This window comes from Hyaena hyaena, unplaced genomic scaffold, assembly GCF_003009895.1.
Source record: "Hyaena hyaena isolate Hyena2069 unplaced genomic scaffold, ASM300989v1 scaffold_606, whole genome shotgun sequence".
Classification (NCBI taxonomy): domain Eukaryota; kingdom Metazoa; phylum Chordata; class Mammalia; order Carnivora; family Hyaenidae; genus Hyaena; species Hyaena hyaena.
Window position 1 is genome coordinate 11314 of NW_024081238.1, and position 20262 is coordinate 31575.

The following is a 20262-nucleotide window of genomic DNA, read 5'->3' on the forward strand; positions in this document are numbered from 1 at the left end:
TTAAGACATGTCATTAAAATAATTCATAGGAATGATCTCTAAGAGTTGAAACATTCAGGAAGGTGTTCCCAAAAAGTTGAGACCTAAGTGAAATCCTGAAGAAAAGTTTAGTTTGATAAGGGGGAAGCAACACTCTTAACCAAAGCGGTAGACTGCCTCTTCAGTCCAGTATTTAGTAAATATGGGTCATGTGACTAAACAATTCCAAATCAAGTGACACTTTCATCTAGTCTATGTAGATTTTCTGGTGGGATCTGGACCAGCACCAATCTAAGCACCATTAATCAATGTGGTTGGGAACTTTACTTGGACAAATCTCCCTTTCAGTGTCTCTGCTAATTGGTATTAATGGATGCCTATAAAACACCTGTTAGTTATTGCATTTTGGTTTGAGTACAGATTGTACAACAAAGAAACGCCTCCTGCCTTTTGGAGTTCAGGTTTTAAAGAGAAGGCTTGATATAATCAGTTAACAGGAATGCTCTTCAAAATGAAGTAGAGACGCATGGGAACTTGGAGCAGAGATATTGAAACCCTGTGGTGATAAGAAGAGACTGATCACTGTGATACCAGAAAAATCCAACAGAATGTCTCTTGTTCCTTGTGTATAGTGTTTGGCAAGTATTGGACACGGGCCACAGCCTGTTGGTATCTATGGGGACACACACTCCTGGCCTTGCAATTGCAGCAGTGTGCTGGGGACCTGAGAAGAGAGGAAGTGGGATGGCTGCTATGTGGATGCCTTCCCAGTACCAAGCATGGGCATCAGGTGCCGGTTTGCCTTGGGTTGAAAATACCTTTGGAGAATATTCACACTGAGATGAAGCAATTAACTTCATTGACCTTAATGAGACTATGGTAACTTCCAGTTCAGGGATGATTTTACCCACCAACTAAGATGAATACTTTGAACTTCTTCCTATTTAGGAGAGGTATTTAAATTTAAAGTGGATACTCACATTGATGATTCAGTTTCATGTTCAATCTTTATAAGTATACTGAATATTTTATATTTTCAGTATTTCTCCTCTGAAGAGAAAAAAGCAAGACTGGAGACACGTGTATATGAATAGGCACACGTCATTGCAAGAGTGTGGAGGGCAAATGAAAATCAATAACAATAATAGAACCAAAATAAGACTGAGGTTGAATTTCAGTGTTACGGGTTTTGCAGAGCGTTTTATTTCATCGCATCAAAAGGAATTCTTTGTATATTCAATAGACTAATTAGCAGTAGGAAGACGACATTAACAAGAGTTGTGCACTTAAAAGGTGAAAGCTTGAAGTGAGAGGATTGAAAAAGAATACTCTGTCCAAACAATCACTGTTTTAACTAAATTCTAAATATTTTACCGTCTTCAAATATTTCACCTCACAACAGTAATAAATAATGTCCCAGGTCAATGCTTTCCTTGTGATTTTGCCTAATGCAGAGAGAGATTTGTGTGCCTTTTACTAAAGACCATTATAAACCAATGAAGAGCCACAAATTCAGGAGTATAACCTCAAGCTTATACGTGCTCGAGTGAAATTTTTCCCCCCTTAAATTATGGGTCCACTAACTTGAAGGTTTTTTGATGAAAGAAAAAAAGTTCTCATTGTTCTACCTCTTCCAAACATCAATCTTTACTTTGGTGTGACCTTTCAGAATTTGTCCGTATGCAAATCTCTTTCTACTGTTGTGATCAAAGTGTATATATAATTTATGTTTCCCCTTCTTATTTAATGTTATATGATAAATGTTTACTTGTGTTTCTATACAGACCAATGGTTTAATTGCTGCCCAATATTATTTAGAGCTTTATATGTTTCTAAACATTTCTCTATTTTGACTTAATTTGTTGATATCTTAGTCATGTCAGTATCTTTTTACTTCTAGTGAATTATAACCAAGAGGAAAATGACTATCTGAAGATACTTTTAAGACTTACTATACCTAAAATATATATATCTATAGTAAATTTCACTGAAGCGGTAACCACTTATAATCTTACCAACAGTACACATATTCCAGGTAGGGTTATAGTTAGAGTGATACTCTTTTTTTTTTTAATTTTTTTTTTTATTTTTATTTATTTCTAGGAGAGAGAGAGAGACAGTGTGAGCAGGGGAGGGTCAGAGAGAGAGGGAGTCACAGACTGAAACAGGCTCCAGGCTCTGAGCTGGCAGTTAGCACAGAGCCCGACGCAGGACTCGAACCCACGAACCGCGAGATCATGACCTAAGCGAAAGTCGGACCCTTAACCGACTAAGCCACCCAGGCGCCCCGAGTGATACTCTTAAAAAAACTCTTTTCTTTCTTACATGTTACTTAAAATTGTCTGAAGTTTACACCTCTTTCACTATAACTGCAGACATTTGCTTCTGGTCTTATTGCTTTGGTTTCCTTCTTTTAATGAATTTTCCTTTTATGTAGTGATTGGTACTTTATTTTGTGCAAATTTGAATGATCTCTTCAGATAGTATAGATTTTAACTGATGACATAAATGTTGCCAAATCTGGCATTATTTTATTTTAGAATTTAATTTTCATTTGATTGTTTTTAACTGAAGTATAGTGACACAAAGTGTATGTTAGTTTTGGGTGTACAGCATAGTGATTCGAGCACTCTGTATGTTATATTGTACTCACAAAGTGAAACCAATTTTCATTTGATTTCTATATCTTCATATCTGTCAGTATTTTCCCTGGTGATTTCTCCTATTGCTTTGAAAAGAAGAATGTTATTTTTCTATATCTCTGATTTATATTCTAATTTAGATTCAGTTAAAATTATAATAATGGTTATATTGAACCATGTCAGCCTTTTAGAGTTTATTTTATATTCATTTGTTTACCAGCAGTTCTGTCCTTTTAGTTGTTGAGGCTTGTGATGTCCTTTATTATCTTGTCAATTTTCATTAATTGAAAATGCTGTTCAAAATACATTTAAGATTATCAATTTGAAGTATTCTAAAGCACACACAAGCAAAAAAACTTTTTTGAGATATTTGATGTATTAAATCCATAAATTGACTTGTCAGAATACATATATCTTAATATTTAGCTTTCTTTTTTATAACCCTGGTTGTTGTTTTTTTTCACTAAAAAATCCTTTCTGGGGCGCGTGGGTGGCTCAGTCAGTTAAGCGTCCAACTTTGGCTCAGGTCATGATCTCACGGTCCGTGGGTTTGAGCCCCACGTTTGGCTCTGTGCTGACAGCTAGCTCAGAGCCTGGAGCCTGCTTCAGATTCTGTGTCTCCCTCTCTCTCTCTCTCTGACCCCCTGCTCACGCTGTCTCTCAGAAATAAATAAAAACATTTTTAAAAAATCCTTTCTGTTCTTCCATAAGGGGCATTACTTAATACAATATCATGATAAACTTGGAACACTTACACCTTTGCTATGATTATAAGTGAATGTTCTTCGTTCAGCCTTCCTAAGTCTGGCTTGTGTGTGTCTTTCCTACTCAGTTGGAGGCACCATCTGACATCAACACAAAATACAAATTGTGTAATTTGGTTGAGTCTACTCACAAGTTAAATGCTCTGATATTTTCATTTAAAACTGGCATTGCACAAAATAAAGATGGATAGTAAAAATCCATGCTACTAACTTAAGCCAGACGTCAGAGAGCTACAAAGAGGAAGACAAGAGCCTTCAGACATGGCGCCTGGAGGGAGCACCCCTGGGCACCAGAGTAACTGTGAGCCAAATATAGACCTGTGCTTGCCTTTGAGGTCCTGAACCTCAGTCCCTTGGTCTGTGGGCCGAGCTCTGCATGTGGCCCAATGGGCTGTGGGGTTACACCCCCCTCCAGGTGTGGGACAAGGACTGTGCTTCAGCCTGGGGCAGGGTCTGGTCAGCTGAGCCAGACATCTCTTCCTGTGGCTCCAACCCTTGGTAGACAGGTGACCCCCAGGGATCTTTAAATCATGGCATTGATATGTGCTTGGTACCTGGGTTGAGAGTGTGTAGAAGGTTTGCCCTGGCTGAGAAATGGCTTCTAGTGGTTGGAGCTGCCACCCCTCCTATCCTGACATTGAGGTCCCTGCTTGGGTGGATGGTGGATAGTGACAGCCTACAGAAGCAGCAACAGCGCTGCTGGGGAGTGCCTGGGGCATGTGTGGGTGGGAGAAGAGGTGGCTGAGAACCTGTCCTCAGAAGTGGTAGCAGGCAGGACACACCATAAGCCAAGGCTCCAAGTGCAGACTGCATATTCCATTGTCCCATTGAACTGCACCTTCAAAACACAAATTCAAAGATAAAATTGTTTGAAGACAGTTGACTGCTGCAGAGTATTCTCAACAGAGCAGAGGCCTCTGAGAGCAGGCCTTGTACAAATGCGTTGGTCTTAAGTCCCTGCAGTCAGCCCTTTAATTTGTAAGACACACCCAGACATGTCTGATTCTGCCATCTCTCTTTAAATCTATTTGCTTGCTTGAGCTTTTTCCTGCCAGTTCGAACTAACTGTAAGGATGTAGTGCCTGTTGGTTGAATAAATGAATGCAAGTATTTGGGGAAACCATATACATACTGTCACATATATAGAGACCCATAAATGCATCTATCATATTTTTAGCAGTGTCTGTGATCCCCATATTTTTTGCAAATAAAGTGTTTCTTCATATATATGATTTTGGGTCTCTGAATTATATTTTCCCTGAAAACATGATCAAAGGACTCCATATATTTGTTTAGTTGTGGAAATAATCCAGGCTGAAGTTAAGTCTATTCTCCTAACATGTGGAAATTTTAATGACATTAGCAATTCGTTTCTAAAGACTCATAAATGTATTTTTTCTTCAACAACATTTTATTCCTTTTATAAGTTTTCTTTATCCCTCACTGATGTCTAGATTTATTTGAAAGACCATTAATGCTAAAGAGTTGTCTAAGAGAACAATTAAAACTTTGAAATGAATTCTAATAGTTTTATCTTACTATTAAAAACACATTTCTTCAGAATGTCACTATTTAAGTTTTAAAATGTTCTTGTACATAGTATTCATTTTCTTCTTGTTTCCGGAGTACCTTAATCACACTGGAAAGCTTGTTAATTAAATTTTATTAAGTACATGAGAAAATATACGTTTTCTTATCTGAGTATACCTTATCAATTCATGGATATGTTTTGGTGTTAAAATGCCATTTTAGGATATCAGGTAAAACTGAGAGTTTGAACTTTGCTGGGCATTAAAAATCCCACGGCTGTTTTTGCAAGAGTGCTTGCTACAGCTATGGCTAAGGTCCAGTGTAAGCAATAACATCCTTCCTACTCAATATACCTTAAACTCCTGTGTCAATTATTAAGACATTCTTCTTTGCTTCCTGTTCTAAACTGCTGTGTAACATTGGTGAATTCATGTTCACGATTTTTTCTATATCTTGTTCAACAGTCCAAGTGAAATGACGCTTGCATTTTAAGTATATTAGTTGCAATTTTGTTAAGTGCATATATTTAAGGTTATATAACTTACTGTTAAATGAATAATCTCCTTGGGTAGTAGGGCAGATTGCTATTTAATCAATACTAGATAACATGCTATGCACAAATTCATCATTGGCCTGGATTTTATAAAACACACCAAATACATCACTTCATGTCAAAACAATCATTAAGGGCCTTTAAGGAGCCTTGAAAATTACCTATTCTAATGTGAGTAGGAATGTACTCAAATAATTCCTGAAATATATTTGGCATTACCTTAGTTCAAAGTCAGGAAACAGTTCTGTTTTCGTGGATTAGATGCAGATAATTTAAAAATGGTGCTGGACAGCAAAGTTATAATTGAGTGAGGGTCGAGAAATCTGGAAAGAGTGTATTGTGGGTTAAATTGAAAACAGTGTAAGTAAATATAGTTATTAATCTGATTTTCTGTAACATCCCAAAGCAGGAAACATAATTTATGAATTTTCATGTAAACGACTTTTATGAGTTGAATATGTCTATTTATGAGTAGGTTTACACATAGAAGACATTGTAATTAATTTGTGTTTAATTGACCAGGAGCAGAATTTTTAGAGAGTGGAACATGTTGAGATTCAGTTCATGGAAGCAATTTTGAACCTCCCATGTCCCAGTGCCTAGAATTTCTTTGTTCTAATACTGCCCTCTGCTAATCTGGTGCTTTCTTCCAGTGCCAACTCATTCCTCATCTCCTCCTGTTACCTTCACTCCGTATTTTCCTAGAGTTTAGGGGTCTGTATTCTCTCTGGACACTGAGAAAGTTTGCCATCTTTTTTGTATTACTTGGCTCTTTTCAGGTGCTAAATTAGACGTTCTAAGTTTCCATGGCTTGCTATAATTTTTAACGATCTTTAAATTTCCATTATGACAGGCTGTATGATTTACAGATATTTTTGATTCTTCTATAATGCTTTGCAAATACTGATTCATTTATAATGAAGCTTAAGGGTCTCATTTTAGCTTTTCACATGTTTATGTGTAACTATAAATATAATGCCATGAACTATGTATTTTTGAAAACCAAAAAAATTGTACATACTGTTATCAAATCATGCACAGGCAGTGTTAAACCCCAGCAAGCAGCAGTAACTATTCCTCTTTATTATCAAGAAACACTTTGAGTAAAGAAAAACTGTAAGGAGCAGAACTCTGTTAGTGGAAAGGAAAAAGGAAGTGAGAAACTGGATATTGATCTTGCCAAGTGAAGCAGTGAAAGAAAATATTACATTGTGAACTTCTTTCCATTATTTTCTCAAATACAATCCAGCGACTTAGATTAAGAGAACAATGGCTGAGATGCTGGAAATGAATCCAACCCATCTGATAAGTCCCTAGGAAACGAGATATAACAAAATTAATGAAAAGGGGAGATTGCCTTGGAGTTTTGGACACTGTTGTGGTTTTTATTTTTTTAAATCAAAAGTGGTCTTCTGAAGCATGACCTATTTCTTATTTTTGAAATAATGCATGTTGCTGTAATGGTTCTTTTGTAAGACAAGGTGTACGTGGAAAATTGTATCTGTTGATTACGTATTAATAACCTGGTTAAAGAACAAAACATTTGGTTAATAGGGAAAACTGAAAGCTTACTTGGTTGACTTATCAGTGTCATATCGATCATGTCTCATGGTCTTTAACTATAACAAGAGTCTCCATGAGTAATGAAAAGAGCAAGAAATAAAGGATCTGAAGCCTGGGCTTGATCTTTAACCTTTATTTTTTCTTTCCTTTATTGTTCATTGGTCTGTTAAAGACATTATCCAGGCCTGCAACAATTAAGAATTCTGGATGTTGCATGCATCAGATTAGACACTTGATCATGGCCTATCTTGCCTGTGGTCCAGAGGAAAAGAGGAGAAAGTTAGTGGTACTTTCGTCATCAACAGAATGGAGATCTTAGAAAAGAAGAAATATTAGTGAGTTAGACAGGTTGCTCTGTGTAGAAAATGTTTTCAGAAATCTTAACCTTTTTTTTTTTTAATCACCCAAGTTTTCAAGTCTGTCTTTACTGGACCTCAAGTTTTCTTGTCTGTTGATAAAGAGATTGAACGAATGATCTTTAATGCCCCTTCCAGCTCAGTGCGTCTGTTTGGAGATTGATGGTTGGTTGATTGAGTGATTCTTTTGGTGCGTTTTACTTGTAAATTGCTAGATAAAGTTAACTGAATGAAGTGGAGGTGATCTCTGCATTCTCTTAAATGCTGTGCACCTTCATTATTCCCATGTGTTTATTGTACAAATATTATCAAAACAACATTAAAGCAAATTGGAGGAAAGGCAAAACATTTAAGGAGTAGGACTTAAGTCAGGCTTTTTAGAATGAGTGGTATATGGGCAGATGAAAGACAGTGGGGATGGCCATGGGGGTGGTGAGGAAGCACAGTAGCCTCATGCTAATGGGTGTTGACAAAGTTAGAAAATTGGATTAATAGAAGAGAGGCCTGGAATGCCTTGGAGACTTCTGATTTAATTCTATATGCAATAGAGGACCGTGTTCAGGCAGGAAGAGAGGGCAAAGTTGTACCTGCTGGATGTCATCAAAGCCTTGGCAGGGGATGAAACCAACACAAGCAAAAGGGAAGAGAAGAGGAAATTGCTCATAACACACTGGCACAGGGCTCTATTAAGTGAAGAGCAAGGCTGGAATGGAAGCAAGTCCTGAAAGGGAGGAGCGCTGATTTTGCCAGAGTCATATCATTCTATTCTAAAGAGTTGGAAAGGATGCTTACAGCTGGAGGAATATGGCAGCTCAGCAAGCCCACACCTCTCCTGAGTATTTCTCCTAACCGATAAAAGATTTATCTCAGCTGTCCAGTACAGTTCGCAAAAATGCTTATTAATGAGATTCAGGAGGAATTTCCTATCTTAGTTGGAAACAAATGGATATTTGAGTCTGTGAATATAAATGAAGGCTAATCAGTCCTCTTATTTCAATAGCAGCCCTTGATCTCCTCTGTTGAAGAACAGGCATATATCCAGGCTATTTTTTAACTTATTATTATAGCGAATGTTCTCATATGTCTGATCTTTTTCTTCTTATGTAATTGCTTTTTTCCAGTATTCTTTGTCTTTCTAATTCCTGAGCTTTGAATTCTAGAATTATTTCAGTATTATGCCATGGAGGAACATGGAAGTTTGGCTTGACAATGCCACTGACAATTTATATGTCAGGGTGTAACTGTCTGGCATATTCTTTGCTATTATGCATTCCTTTGCAAAGTATGCCTTTGTTTAGTCTTGAGGGAGTAGGCTTCTCTGATTTTCCATATACTTGGGACAAGACATTTACACAACTAATAACTGTTCTACTTGGTATGGAATGCAGATGTTTGCATTTTCACACAATTTCTTCAGTTGCCTCTCCATTCCTTTTGTATAACCGCAAGGTGGCTAATCTGGGATCTGTGTGATGAAGGATGGAGGTATTTTTTTCATGTGATTTCTAAGAAAAATTACATGGGTTATGGCAGACAAATGGTACTTCCTTTCCAATTTGCCTCATTTATTTCTAAAATCCTACAGCCTGTTTTTGTATTACATTTAGCACATTGTAGAAGGCCTGACTAATTAATTATTGTCCTTTGAAGTCATAAAGTCTTTTTCTAGCAGTGTGCCTTTGAAGCTAGAAAATGTCTTGTAAAAATTAAATGTTAAATATTTTTATCATTTCGTGTTATAGTTCCACATTATCATCTTGAATGCAGCCTGTATCTTCATTAGATAAAATGGAAAACTTTGCATCCACCCTAGGAATTTAGTGTCAGTGCATGTGATACTCATGAATTTGAATACTATATTACTAAATGTGTGGGTGTTTCTTAAGGAAGTAATTGATACCCATATAGGCTACTTTCCGCTTGTCTATTTTATTTATTTATTTTTAGTTTATTTTTTGAGAGAGGGACAGAGAGTGAGCAGGGGAGGGGCAGAAAGAGAGGGAGAGAGAGAATCCTAACAGTGCAGAGCCCACTGTGGGGCTCAAAGTCACACACTGTGAGATCATGACCTGAAAACCCAGAGTAGGATGCTCAACCAGCTGAGCCACTCAGGCACCCTATCCACTTGTCTCTTTTAAAGGTTGACTGTTATTTTTAAGAAAATGATCTTTGTGGGTGAAAATGTTTACTCTAGACATGCTGCATCCTACAAAAAAAAAAAATATTGCCAAATTAACCACCCCTGGTATTTGGGCTCTTTCTCTTCACCTGACTTAGGTCCTGGGTTTTTTTTAATATATATTTTTATTTATTTCTAGGAGAGAGAGAGAGACAGCATGAGCAGGGGAGGGTCAGAGAGAGAGGGAGACACAGACTCCGAAACAGGCTCTAGGCTCTGAGCTGGCAGTCAGCACAGAGCCCGATGAGGGGCTCGAACCCATGAACCGCGAGATCATGACCTAAGCGAAAGTCGGACGCCCAACCGACTAAGCCACCCAGGCACCCCAGGTCCTGGTTTTTTAAGGAATGCAGTGGCCCCCTTGTTCCCATTTGGAGTAGTGGTTTGTGCAGTACATCAGGGTAGTCGTGAGGGTGGCAGTGACCACCAAGTGGTCAGAGCTGGCTCAGGTGAAGGGTGATAGTGCTGGATAGCAGCCCCAGCCCAGGAAAGGAAGTGATGGGGACTATTTCTTCAACTTTTAATGTCTTCACATCAGTGCTTCTACAAGTTCTTAAAAACTCTGTGGCATTGAAGGTAATTTTTATTGTTGTTGTTTAATATTAAACTTTTTATTTTGAGCTGATTTGGACTTACAGAAAAGCTACAAACAAATTCACAGTTTGTAGTTGAGAAAACAGAATTATAGGATGGATGGGTAATTAATTTAGAGTCCAGCAACAAAGTAGATATTCAATAAATATTCATTGACTGATGAGAGTAAAAAGGGACTGAACTTGGGGTCTTCTGGCTCTAGGTCTTATAACTGCCCTTTGCATTTCCTAAGGCTAAAAATTCACTCTGAATATGCATAATTTTCAGCAAAATTTAAGTTATTTGTCGGTAGCTATAAACTGAGAAACAGTCTGTTGTTTTATTTTGCTGGCTATATGTTTCTTACTAATAAATAGCCATGTAGTGCACAATGAAAAGACATTCGCAAACATGATGAAGTCTTTAGTGCTATTGATTACAATTTATTTACCTATGTCATTTTTATCCTCATAGAAATTGGCCCAGTGACGATTACTACAGATCCCAAGAAATTTCAGTATGAACTCAGAGAACTGTATGTTCAGGTAAGTGCTTGCTTTCAATTTTATTTGTTTCGGGGGAAAGGAAGATCATGAACTTGTGTCTGTTTTCCCTTAGTTTTAAACCTGAAGGAAATAATTGTGGGTTAAAATTTTTTTTTGAATGTTTATTTATTTTTGAGAGAGATGGAGCGAGCAATGGAATTGGTAGAGAGAGAGGGAGACAGAATCTGAAGCAGGCTCCTCGCTGAAAGTGGAGAGCCCAGTGCGGGGTTCTAACTCATGAACCATGAGATCGTGACCTGAGCTGAATCAGACACTTAACCGACTGAGCCACCCATGTGCCTCATAAATAATTATTGGTTTTTAATTCCATTTCCTTTTCTCCTTGAGCCCTGAATGAATTGGACAATAGATATGTGAAGGGGGCAGATTGGGTTCACCTTCATTTATACATCATCTATGGCTGCTTTCATACAACAATAGCAGAATTAAGTAGTTTTGATAGACTGGCCCACATAGCCTAAGATATTTATTCCATGACCCTCTCTAAAAAGTTTACTGAACCCTGCTCTAGGTGAGTCTCTTCATTGAGAATCATAGACAACAGTTAATTATTCTCTCACAACAGAAAAGGTATAATTAAAAATAATTTTGATATTCTCTGCTCTAAGTCAACTGTATAAAATTTTTGACAGTAAGTATAATTAGGTGATTAGAGAAGAAGAATAGCATTACTTTAGCTGATATTCTGACAACAGGACTTGGAGACAGGGTTAGTATGTGCCTCAGTGCTTATTTGAGATTATTATTGCTAAATCCATTCATGTAAACGAAAACACTTGCTCTTTGAGTCTGCTTCACTATACTCTTCTCCATAGATGTCTCTGCTGGAGTCATTTCCAGACCGTGTGACCACTCCCCACCCCATTCATCTAAGCTACTGGTACCTGTATCATTAGCTACCTTTCCCCTTCAGGGCTGCCATCATTCCAGGGACTTCAGCATTTATGGGAATGACCTGTCAGAACCTTCTCTTTTCTGTTCCTTGACCTGCTAGCCATCTTCAATAACCTGTTCTTTATGCCATCTCAGTCTTCCACTCCCTCCAGACCTTATCATCACTAATCCATTCTACCTCTCAAAGCACTAGTTCAAGCATCTTAACCTCCAACAGCAACCATCCGTCCACCAAGCTTGTTGGCACAATTGTTTTGTTTTTTTTTTTAAGGTTTTATTTATTTCTGAGAGAGAGAGAGAGACAGTGTGAGCAGGGGAGGGTCAGAGAGAGAGGGAGATACAGAATCTGAAACAGGCTCCAGGCTCTGAGCTAGCTGTCAGCACAGAGCCCAACACGGGGCTCGAACCCACGAACCTGATATCATGACCTGAGCCCAAGTCCAACGCTTAAAGGACTGAGCCACCCAGGCGCCCCCTGGCACAATTGTTTACAACTGCTCCTTCACCCTCATTAACCCCTAGCCTGTCTCCCAGGCCATCAGATCTCTCCTTTTCTCACTTTCCTCCAATCTAGCTCAGAGTCCTATCATTTCAGACAACACCTCTTTTTCTTTCTTATCCATTGCTTTTTTTATTGAAAAGGCAAAACCTTATTCTTTTATGACCCCAATTATCTGCATTATTCATACCTGTCCGCCAGGGGCGGGTTGATTCCACTGTGGATACACAACCATCTGTCTCCATTGTATCATCTGATTATGTTTTCCTGGTCAATTACATTCCCCATTTCTCCCAATGACAATGATAGATCTTGTTTACTCTTTTTAAACCTCCATTCCCTCACCCTTTTACTACTGGTTGTTTCAATGAGTGATCTGCCCAGAGCAAGTGAACTCACTTACTGTTTCAAACACAGGCACATACAAATGGCAGCCCTCTCTTCCTCAAACCTAGCATATAATCTCCTGACATCCAATACCCATCTTATTCTCATTCTTTACTTGATCTCAACTCTGGCTTTCTCAGGATCCCAGCACTCTCAAACTGTTTCTCTCAACTGCTTAAGAGCTCCCATTTACTCTTAAATATGTTCTAGTCTCTCCAAAATACAAACAAACCCCAACAAACCAAATCACAGAAAGTGAAACAAATAACAATAAATCTCTATTTTCTCAAGTCCTTTTATAAATAACAACTTTTATCCTTCTTAGTTCCTTCAATGCCAAGAAAGTTGTCTTGATTTACCACCATCATTTCCTCACACCTGCCTCCCCCCTTCTCCTCTGTCTATTTCACTAGTCCCCACTGCCTCACTCCATCGAAGTAGCTCTAGCTGGTGACATGTGATCTTTGTCTTGCTAAATGCAGTGGAACCATTTCAGTCATCAGCATATTAGATGGACATCTTTGTAGTCTTTGACAATACTCAAGAATGTCTTGAGAAATTCTCTTTCCTTACTTACACTCTTATTTTCTTTCCACTTTTCCTTAGCTTCCTAGGCAGGTCCATTTCCCTCCACTGAGCCATTAAATGTTGAGGTTCCTGAAGGTTTTAGAGCCATTGCCAATTTTTCCTCATTTTATATCCTCCCTTTAAGCAAAATCATCCATATCTACATAAATATTTGTTACTCAGGCTTCTCCTTGGACATTCAGACCCTTATGTCACTCTCCTGGATGTCACAATGGCCCTCTACAGTGAAACTCACAAATGTGCCCTTTCCATTGCTCTACACTTGGTCCTGAATTCTTGATATTTGTTCTCTATTTATTGTCCTTGTGAATGTTGACTACAGTATTCTGGTTATACTACCAAAAAATCGGAATCATCTTTAATATATCCTTCCCTTTCCCCCCAACATCCAAACCATCAAATCGTAGTTTTTAACTGTCTAAATATTTTTTACGTCTGTTGACTTCTCACTATTTCTATTGGTACTACCCTAGTCCCAATTACTGTATCTTTAGTCTAAGCAAATGCGAAAAAAGCTTCCAAGTGATCTTCCTGCATTTGCTCTTGCTTTTATTTTCCAGACTATTTTCTATTCTGTGAACCAAATAATCTCAAAATACATCTCTGAACGTTTCCCCTAATACCCTCTGCAGTCACCCCCTACACCCATCTCATCAAATTCACATCAAGATTTTGAGTGACCTGAGAACTGTCTCGCTTTCAGCCCGATATAGAGCCACTCTCTCCTTTGGGCTCTGTACTCCGTCTTAGTTGCCTTGCATAGACTCTCCACAAATCTGTATCCTCACTCATCTCCCGGTGGCATGTTTGCACATGCGCTTTTCCTTACAAAGGAATTTCCTGTCCTTTATCCTCCCTCACTTCCATGCTCCCTTAACCTAGTTTAAAATCCTGTATTCAAAGTCTAATCTTGAGCACCACTTCCTCAGAGATCCGCCCTGTCGTTCAGGATGGCCTCTCTCCATCACAAAGTAGTTAGGATTTCACACTGAAGAATCATGTCTGATTTAGCTAATCGTTACCTTAGCAAAATGCTTGGCATATTGAACATGCTCTGTTTTTTTTTAATAGTTTATTGTCAAGTTGGTTTCCATACCACACCCAGTGCTCATCCCCACAAGTGCCCTCCTCCATGCCCATCACCCCCCCCCACACACCCATCAGTCCTCAGTTTGTTCTCAGAACATGCTCTGTTTTTGATGAAAGAAAGGAAGAGTGAATGAATATACCACTATATACAAATCAACACAGTCCAAATTAGGGTTCGAAGTTAAATACTTTAGTTTCACTGCTGGGTGAATGATTTGATTTGGAACTGTGTATGGTATGAGCATAATTGGGGAATAGGGTGAAAAAGTCAAAGCTTGAGATTTCCAAATATGTATTCAGTCATGATTATTTTATTGTGCCTGTCTCTATAATTTTTAATAATACACTAAAATAAATTATATTCCATAAGTATCTAAATGGATTTATATATTTATTCCTTGGCTGGTTTTCTCTTTTACTAAATTTATTCTGATGGTCTTTTCCACTAATAATCCTACATTTCTTTTCTCTTATACTATGCCATTTTTTTTCCAGTCATTATCTTGATACTTAGAATTTACTTTTCTGCCCTTCAATATGGCAAATTCTTTGCCACTTTGGATGTCCAGATCCTTTGAAAAAATATTTGCATAAAAATTTCCATCCTATACATGGATCATGGGAATTAGAAATTGTATTTCCCTGTTTGTTAAAAATTTTATGTTGCTTTATTCTACCATGAGGTACCTCTCATTGAGTCTCTGATCCACCTGTGGAATGAACCAGTAGCTGCACTAAAATGGACTTAAATAGATGTTATATGAGGGTAGCCTCTTTTAAAAATATATATTTAACAGTAAAACTATATCAAATATAATTTAAGCTTTATTTGATGGGACAAAAGATAACTTAAAAACCTAGGGGCGCCTGGGTGGCTCAGTCGGTTAAGTATCTGACATCGGCTCAGGTCATGATCTCATGATTCGTGGGTTCGAGCTCCGCGTCGGGCTCTGTGCTGACTGCCAGCTCGGAGCCTGGGGCCTGTTTCAGATTGCATATCTCCCTCTCTCTCTGACCCTACCCTGCTCACGCTTTCTCTCTCTCTCTCTCTCTCTCAGAAATAAAAAAAAATTTGTTTTAATTAAAAAGAAAACCTAATTACCAGCTTGCAGTACACAGAGATTCAGAAGGGCCAAGTAATGGGGATTTCAAGCTGATAGAATGTTAAGAAAGGATTTACTGTATTCATTTTTTTTTTTTCTCTGCAAAAATACAGCTGAGCTGTATTCTTGAATATCTGGCTAGAATGAAAATCCCTACATTCTCAGTGAGACCTGGCACTGGCACCTCCCGATTTCCTGCCTCTCCCTTTCTTTTGTTCCGAAGCATCTTCAAGGAGTGTGCTTATCCTCTGTGCTCAGTTTGTCTCCACGGTGAGGGATCATGATTCCTGACTCATACTCCATTGATCCCCTTCCCAGAGCCCTCCTGCATCATGTTTGGAACTGAGACTGTTATAGGCACTCCATGGGATTATAGCCTATGTCTGTTGAAAAAATAACTTTCTTTTCTCTTAGAATGAAAGCTGGTGTACATTTCTCTGGAGGTTTCTCTGGAATGGCTACATCTTATGGGGTTTGTTTTTGCATTGCCTTGGGATCGAAGAGGATGGTTAAGTAGAACAACCAGTTGGGGAAGAAATCCCTTCATTCAACATTGGGATTGTTATAGGCACTAGGGGTACTATGGAAGTGTTTTTGTTTTGTTTTTCTTTGTTTGTTTTGTTTTACTTCCAAAGATTCGAAGTTTCTAGTGAATTATTCCTTGTTAATTGAATGGCAAAAAATTTCGTAAATAAGGGTTAAATAGGAAAAAACTCTAGGCTATATCATCACTTAATACCTAATCAAGAATATATTTTTCTCCTCAGTGTTTGCTTAGAGAATATTTTATTATTTCATAAATCAGCCTAGAGACTAAACTTCACAAGTTTCATAAAATTTTAGTATAAGATACTAAATTTTGTTTTGTATATAATTTCCAGGCTCCTCTTCTACCATTTTTGGTGACTCCTTGTAAATTACTGTTATCATGAGCAACAAGAATTGCTGTCCTACTAAAGCTTACTTAGATTTAAACAAAATTAAAAAAAATTTTAATGCTTATTTTTGAGAGAGAGACACAGTGTGAGTAGGGGAGGGGCAGAGAGAAAGGGGGACACAGAATCCGAAGCAGGCTCCAGGCTCTGAGCTGTCAGCACAGAGGCCAATGGGCTTGAACCTATGAACTGTGAGATCATGACCTGAGCCAAAGTCCGGACGCACAACTGACTGAGCCACCCAGGCGCCCCTAAACAAATTTTTTTAAGTTAATAATTTTCTTGCATTTGTAATAGTTTTTAAAAGAAAAGTAAATTTAGTTTGAAGTATTTAATTGCCCATTAAGATTACACTAAGCTTAGCTATTTTTTTCACAGAGACATAGATAACTTGAAAAATAGTTTAAAATTTTCCAAGAAAAACTTAGAAAAAAATCACTAACCTTAAATCATTACATTTATAACATTAATTTTATTTTCCTTTATCATCTTTCATCTGGAATACATGGAAGCAACTTGAAAAGCAACTGAGCCTTCTCTCTGGGGAAAAGAAGGGAAGACAAATGACAATAAATGGTATTCAAATCACAGAGCTTTGGGAATTAGTATCTCTGTAAATATGCAATGCAAAGTCTTGTCTCAGGTCACATTCTTTATAATAAACTAGAAAGCTGGGGCACCTGGGTGGTTCAGTCGGTTAAGCATCTGACGTCAGCTCAGGTCATGATCTCATGGTTCATGGGTTTGAGCCCCACTTTGGGCTCTGTGCTGTCAGCATGGAGCCAGCTTCAGATCCTCTGTCTCCCTCTCTCTGCCTGTCCCTTGCTTGTGCTATCTCTCAAAAAATAAACATTTAAAAAATTGAAAGCTTTTGATTTTTAGAAACCAAAAAATGATGTTGGCAGTGATATGCTTGCAAACCTTTTATCCAAATGTTTTAAAGAACAAAAAGCAATTAGTCAAACATTTGAAATATATATAAAAAAAGGAAAGTACTTTTACAATAATGGAATTACAATTTTTCTTATAGACAGCTGGTCCCTAAAACTGAAAATCTTCACACATAATTTAATTTTCCTTTGTGAGGTCTTTTAGTAAAATTAATGCCCAAAAGAGCAGAAATAAGAGTAAAATTAGTAGAACAGCATTGTCATATAGGAACAGGATGGAGTTATGAAGAAGAGGAGGGTAAGATCCAATTATTATAATTCTTTTTTAAAAAATTTTTATTAATGTTAATTTTTCTTGAGAGACAGAGAGAGACAGAGCATGAGCAGGAGAGGGGCAGAGAGAGAGGGAGACACAGAATCTGAAGCAGGCTCCAGGCTCCAAGCTGTCAGCACAGAGCCTGATGTGGGGCTAGAACCCATGAATTCCAAGATCATGACCTGAGCCGAAGTCTGATGCTTAATCGACTGAGACACCCAGGTGCCCCTAAATCATGCTACTATGTAAAATTATGCTTTTTATTTCTAGATTTATAAGAAAGTTTCCTATATGAATTTTAAAAACCAAACTAATATGTGACAAAGAAATTAAGAAAAGCAAAATTAAATTACTAGATAAAAATAATAAAAAGGGTTTATATGTGAGGGTTTATATAGACATATTGAAAAACTATGGAAGATGTGATTTCCATCTTTGGTATTGGACATGATTCAACTGAGATACCAACTTTTATTTCTTTTTAAGTATTCTTTCGTACAAATGCATACATATGTGTGTGTGTATATATATTCACTTTTACAGGAAGAATGGCATGTATTAAATTTAGGGAAGATGAGATGAGTCCAACACATGTAACTCATTATATACGTAGAAGCTTCAAGAATAGTAGAACCAAAAAAAAAAAAAAAAAAAAAGAATAGTAGAACCAATGTCTGGCCCAAAGTAAGGGCTTGATAAATGTTAGCTATTCTATTTTTTAAGGGAATTACTCACCAAATATTTATACCCTCAGCGAGCAGCAATAGTGGAATACGTGCCTGCGATTATGCAAATATTTCTCTCAATTCAGACCCACACAAATATCAATATTACCTTTTACAAAGGCTCATACTCAAGCTTTGAGATGGTAGGTAACAATCAGGTCACCAAACTGATGAATAGCAAAGCTGGTCTCGAAATAGGAGGTATTTAGTGCCAAAGACAGTGTTGTTTATGACTCTGTTACTTTCCTTTTAAATACTGATTTATGTAACCTAATTAGTCCAATCAAATTAACATTTGTTTATAGAATTTTTTTAGTATTTTACTTAGATATTGGTGTGGAGAATTAAAGACAGAGGTAGGCCTAGGGCTGGTCTCATCCTCACTGAAATGAATTCATTCCTTGAAGATTTTGACTTTCACTGCTACCTCTGATCAGGTTGCACACTTGGCTCACCTGAAATTACTGAGCAGCAAATGACAAAGTTAATTATCAATAAAATTGCTCTTTTTACTCAGCACGTGTTCTCACTACTTAACTGTGATAAGCTTATTTAAGTATGACCTCACAAATACCTTGGAGAGCAAAGGTTAAGTTGCCTTTTAAGAGACTGAAGGGTAGTGTTCATACACCCTAGTTGTATTTGTAGGTGATGTTTTATCGTTAGAGTTGAAACTTCTTGGGACTTGAATGAAGCATCTATTAAAACTTTCACTCACTGCTAGAGTTCCCTGATAAACTATATGAATTCTTTATGGGACAGATAATTCTAAATCCTCAGGGAGGGAAGAGAATGGAGGTCACTGAGTGAGAATGCTTGACTCTTTTCTAACTATCCACCCTGGTACCTTATCCAGAAGCAAATAACTCGATGATTTCCTAACAATCTTTTATGTGGATTTCAAAGGACAGGGAATATAGAAGAGTATTCTGACTATTGGATTACTTTTTCAAAGCAGAACATAGACATAATGACATAGGTATGGATTATGATGATAAAAGTCTTGATTTTCTTTTCAAAGGGTGCATGCATGAGAATGTTCCAAAGGGTAAATACATGAGTCATTGCAGAATAAATATTACAGTTACATGTCACAGAATAGCATCACTGACCCATAATGCCTGGATTCACCCCATACATGCTACTTACCCAGCCAAAGGATTACCCTATTCTCCATAATAAGTACTGCATCTGATTTTGTCTATTTTTAGGTGATGGTAAGGATGGAGGTCACAAAATGTTTTCCTTGGGAGAATGTTTCTTGATCTAAAGCCAGAACTCTTAGAGAAAACTATCAACCCCACTTTGAGCAAAACGAATATACAGGAAATTTAGAGGTTTTATATTATTTTTCCCCCCTCAATCCAAATAGATCAGGAGCCGTTCTCAAGAAGCTGTCTTTATTCTTAGGGCTTGAAAAAAGTGTCAAGAAGAATTGTGGAATCTTGGTATTGGTACTTGCTTAGACTATTATTTGTCCAATTACCCCATCAGATGCCTGAATCCCTTCCAGAAACCTATTGTACGTTAGAAATGAACTAACACCAGTTAGAGATTTAATAGCACTGGTCTTCATCACTAGATGATCCCTGGGGCCCTCATCTGGAGCGAGTCTGGGAGGCTGTGTTCATGTTTGAGGCTGATATGGGCTTTCTTTGGCAATCATATCACATATTGAATCCAGGTGCAGTTAACAGCTCAGTCCCTCAGATTTCTTCATATAAACTTTAAACCAGGTCTCCATACTCCTATATTCCTGTTGATTTTTGAAAATCCTCATTTATCTAGTCTGTTTATATATATAAATATAGATATATATGGAGTCTCCTCCTGTGAGATGATCTAGATCTTAGTTCACCAGTTTTGTTTAATGCCTACTAGCTCTAAAATAGCCCATACAATTTGTCAGTCTCAAACTTCCCTATATATTATAATGTTCATAAATTATATTGATTTTTAATTTTTTTTAATGTTTATTTATTTTTAGAGAGAGAGAAAGAATGCAAGCTGGGGAGGGGAAGAGAGAGAGGGAAACACAGAATCTGAAGCAGGCTCTAGGCTCTGAGCTGTCAGCACAGAGCCTGACGCAGGACTCAAACTCACTCAAACTCACCAATTGTGAGATCATGAC

The 20262-nt window shown here is 37.6% G+C and overlaps 1 protein-coding gene across 1 annotated transcript in view; it reads left to right on the plus strand.

The window, feature by feature from the left end:
- Window positions 1–10613: 10613 nt before the first annotated feature.
- Window positions 10614–20262, plus strand: part of HMCN1 (hemicentin 1) — a gene marked incomplete at its 5' end in the record, with an annotated part of 345453 nt that continues 335804 nt past the window's right edge. The window contains one exon of the mRNA XM_039257197.1: window positions 10614–10684. Coding sequence (XP_039113128.1) covers window positions 10614–10684 — 71 coding nt within the window. The remainder of the gene's footprint in view (window positions 10685–20262) is intronic.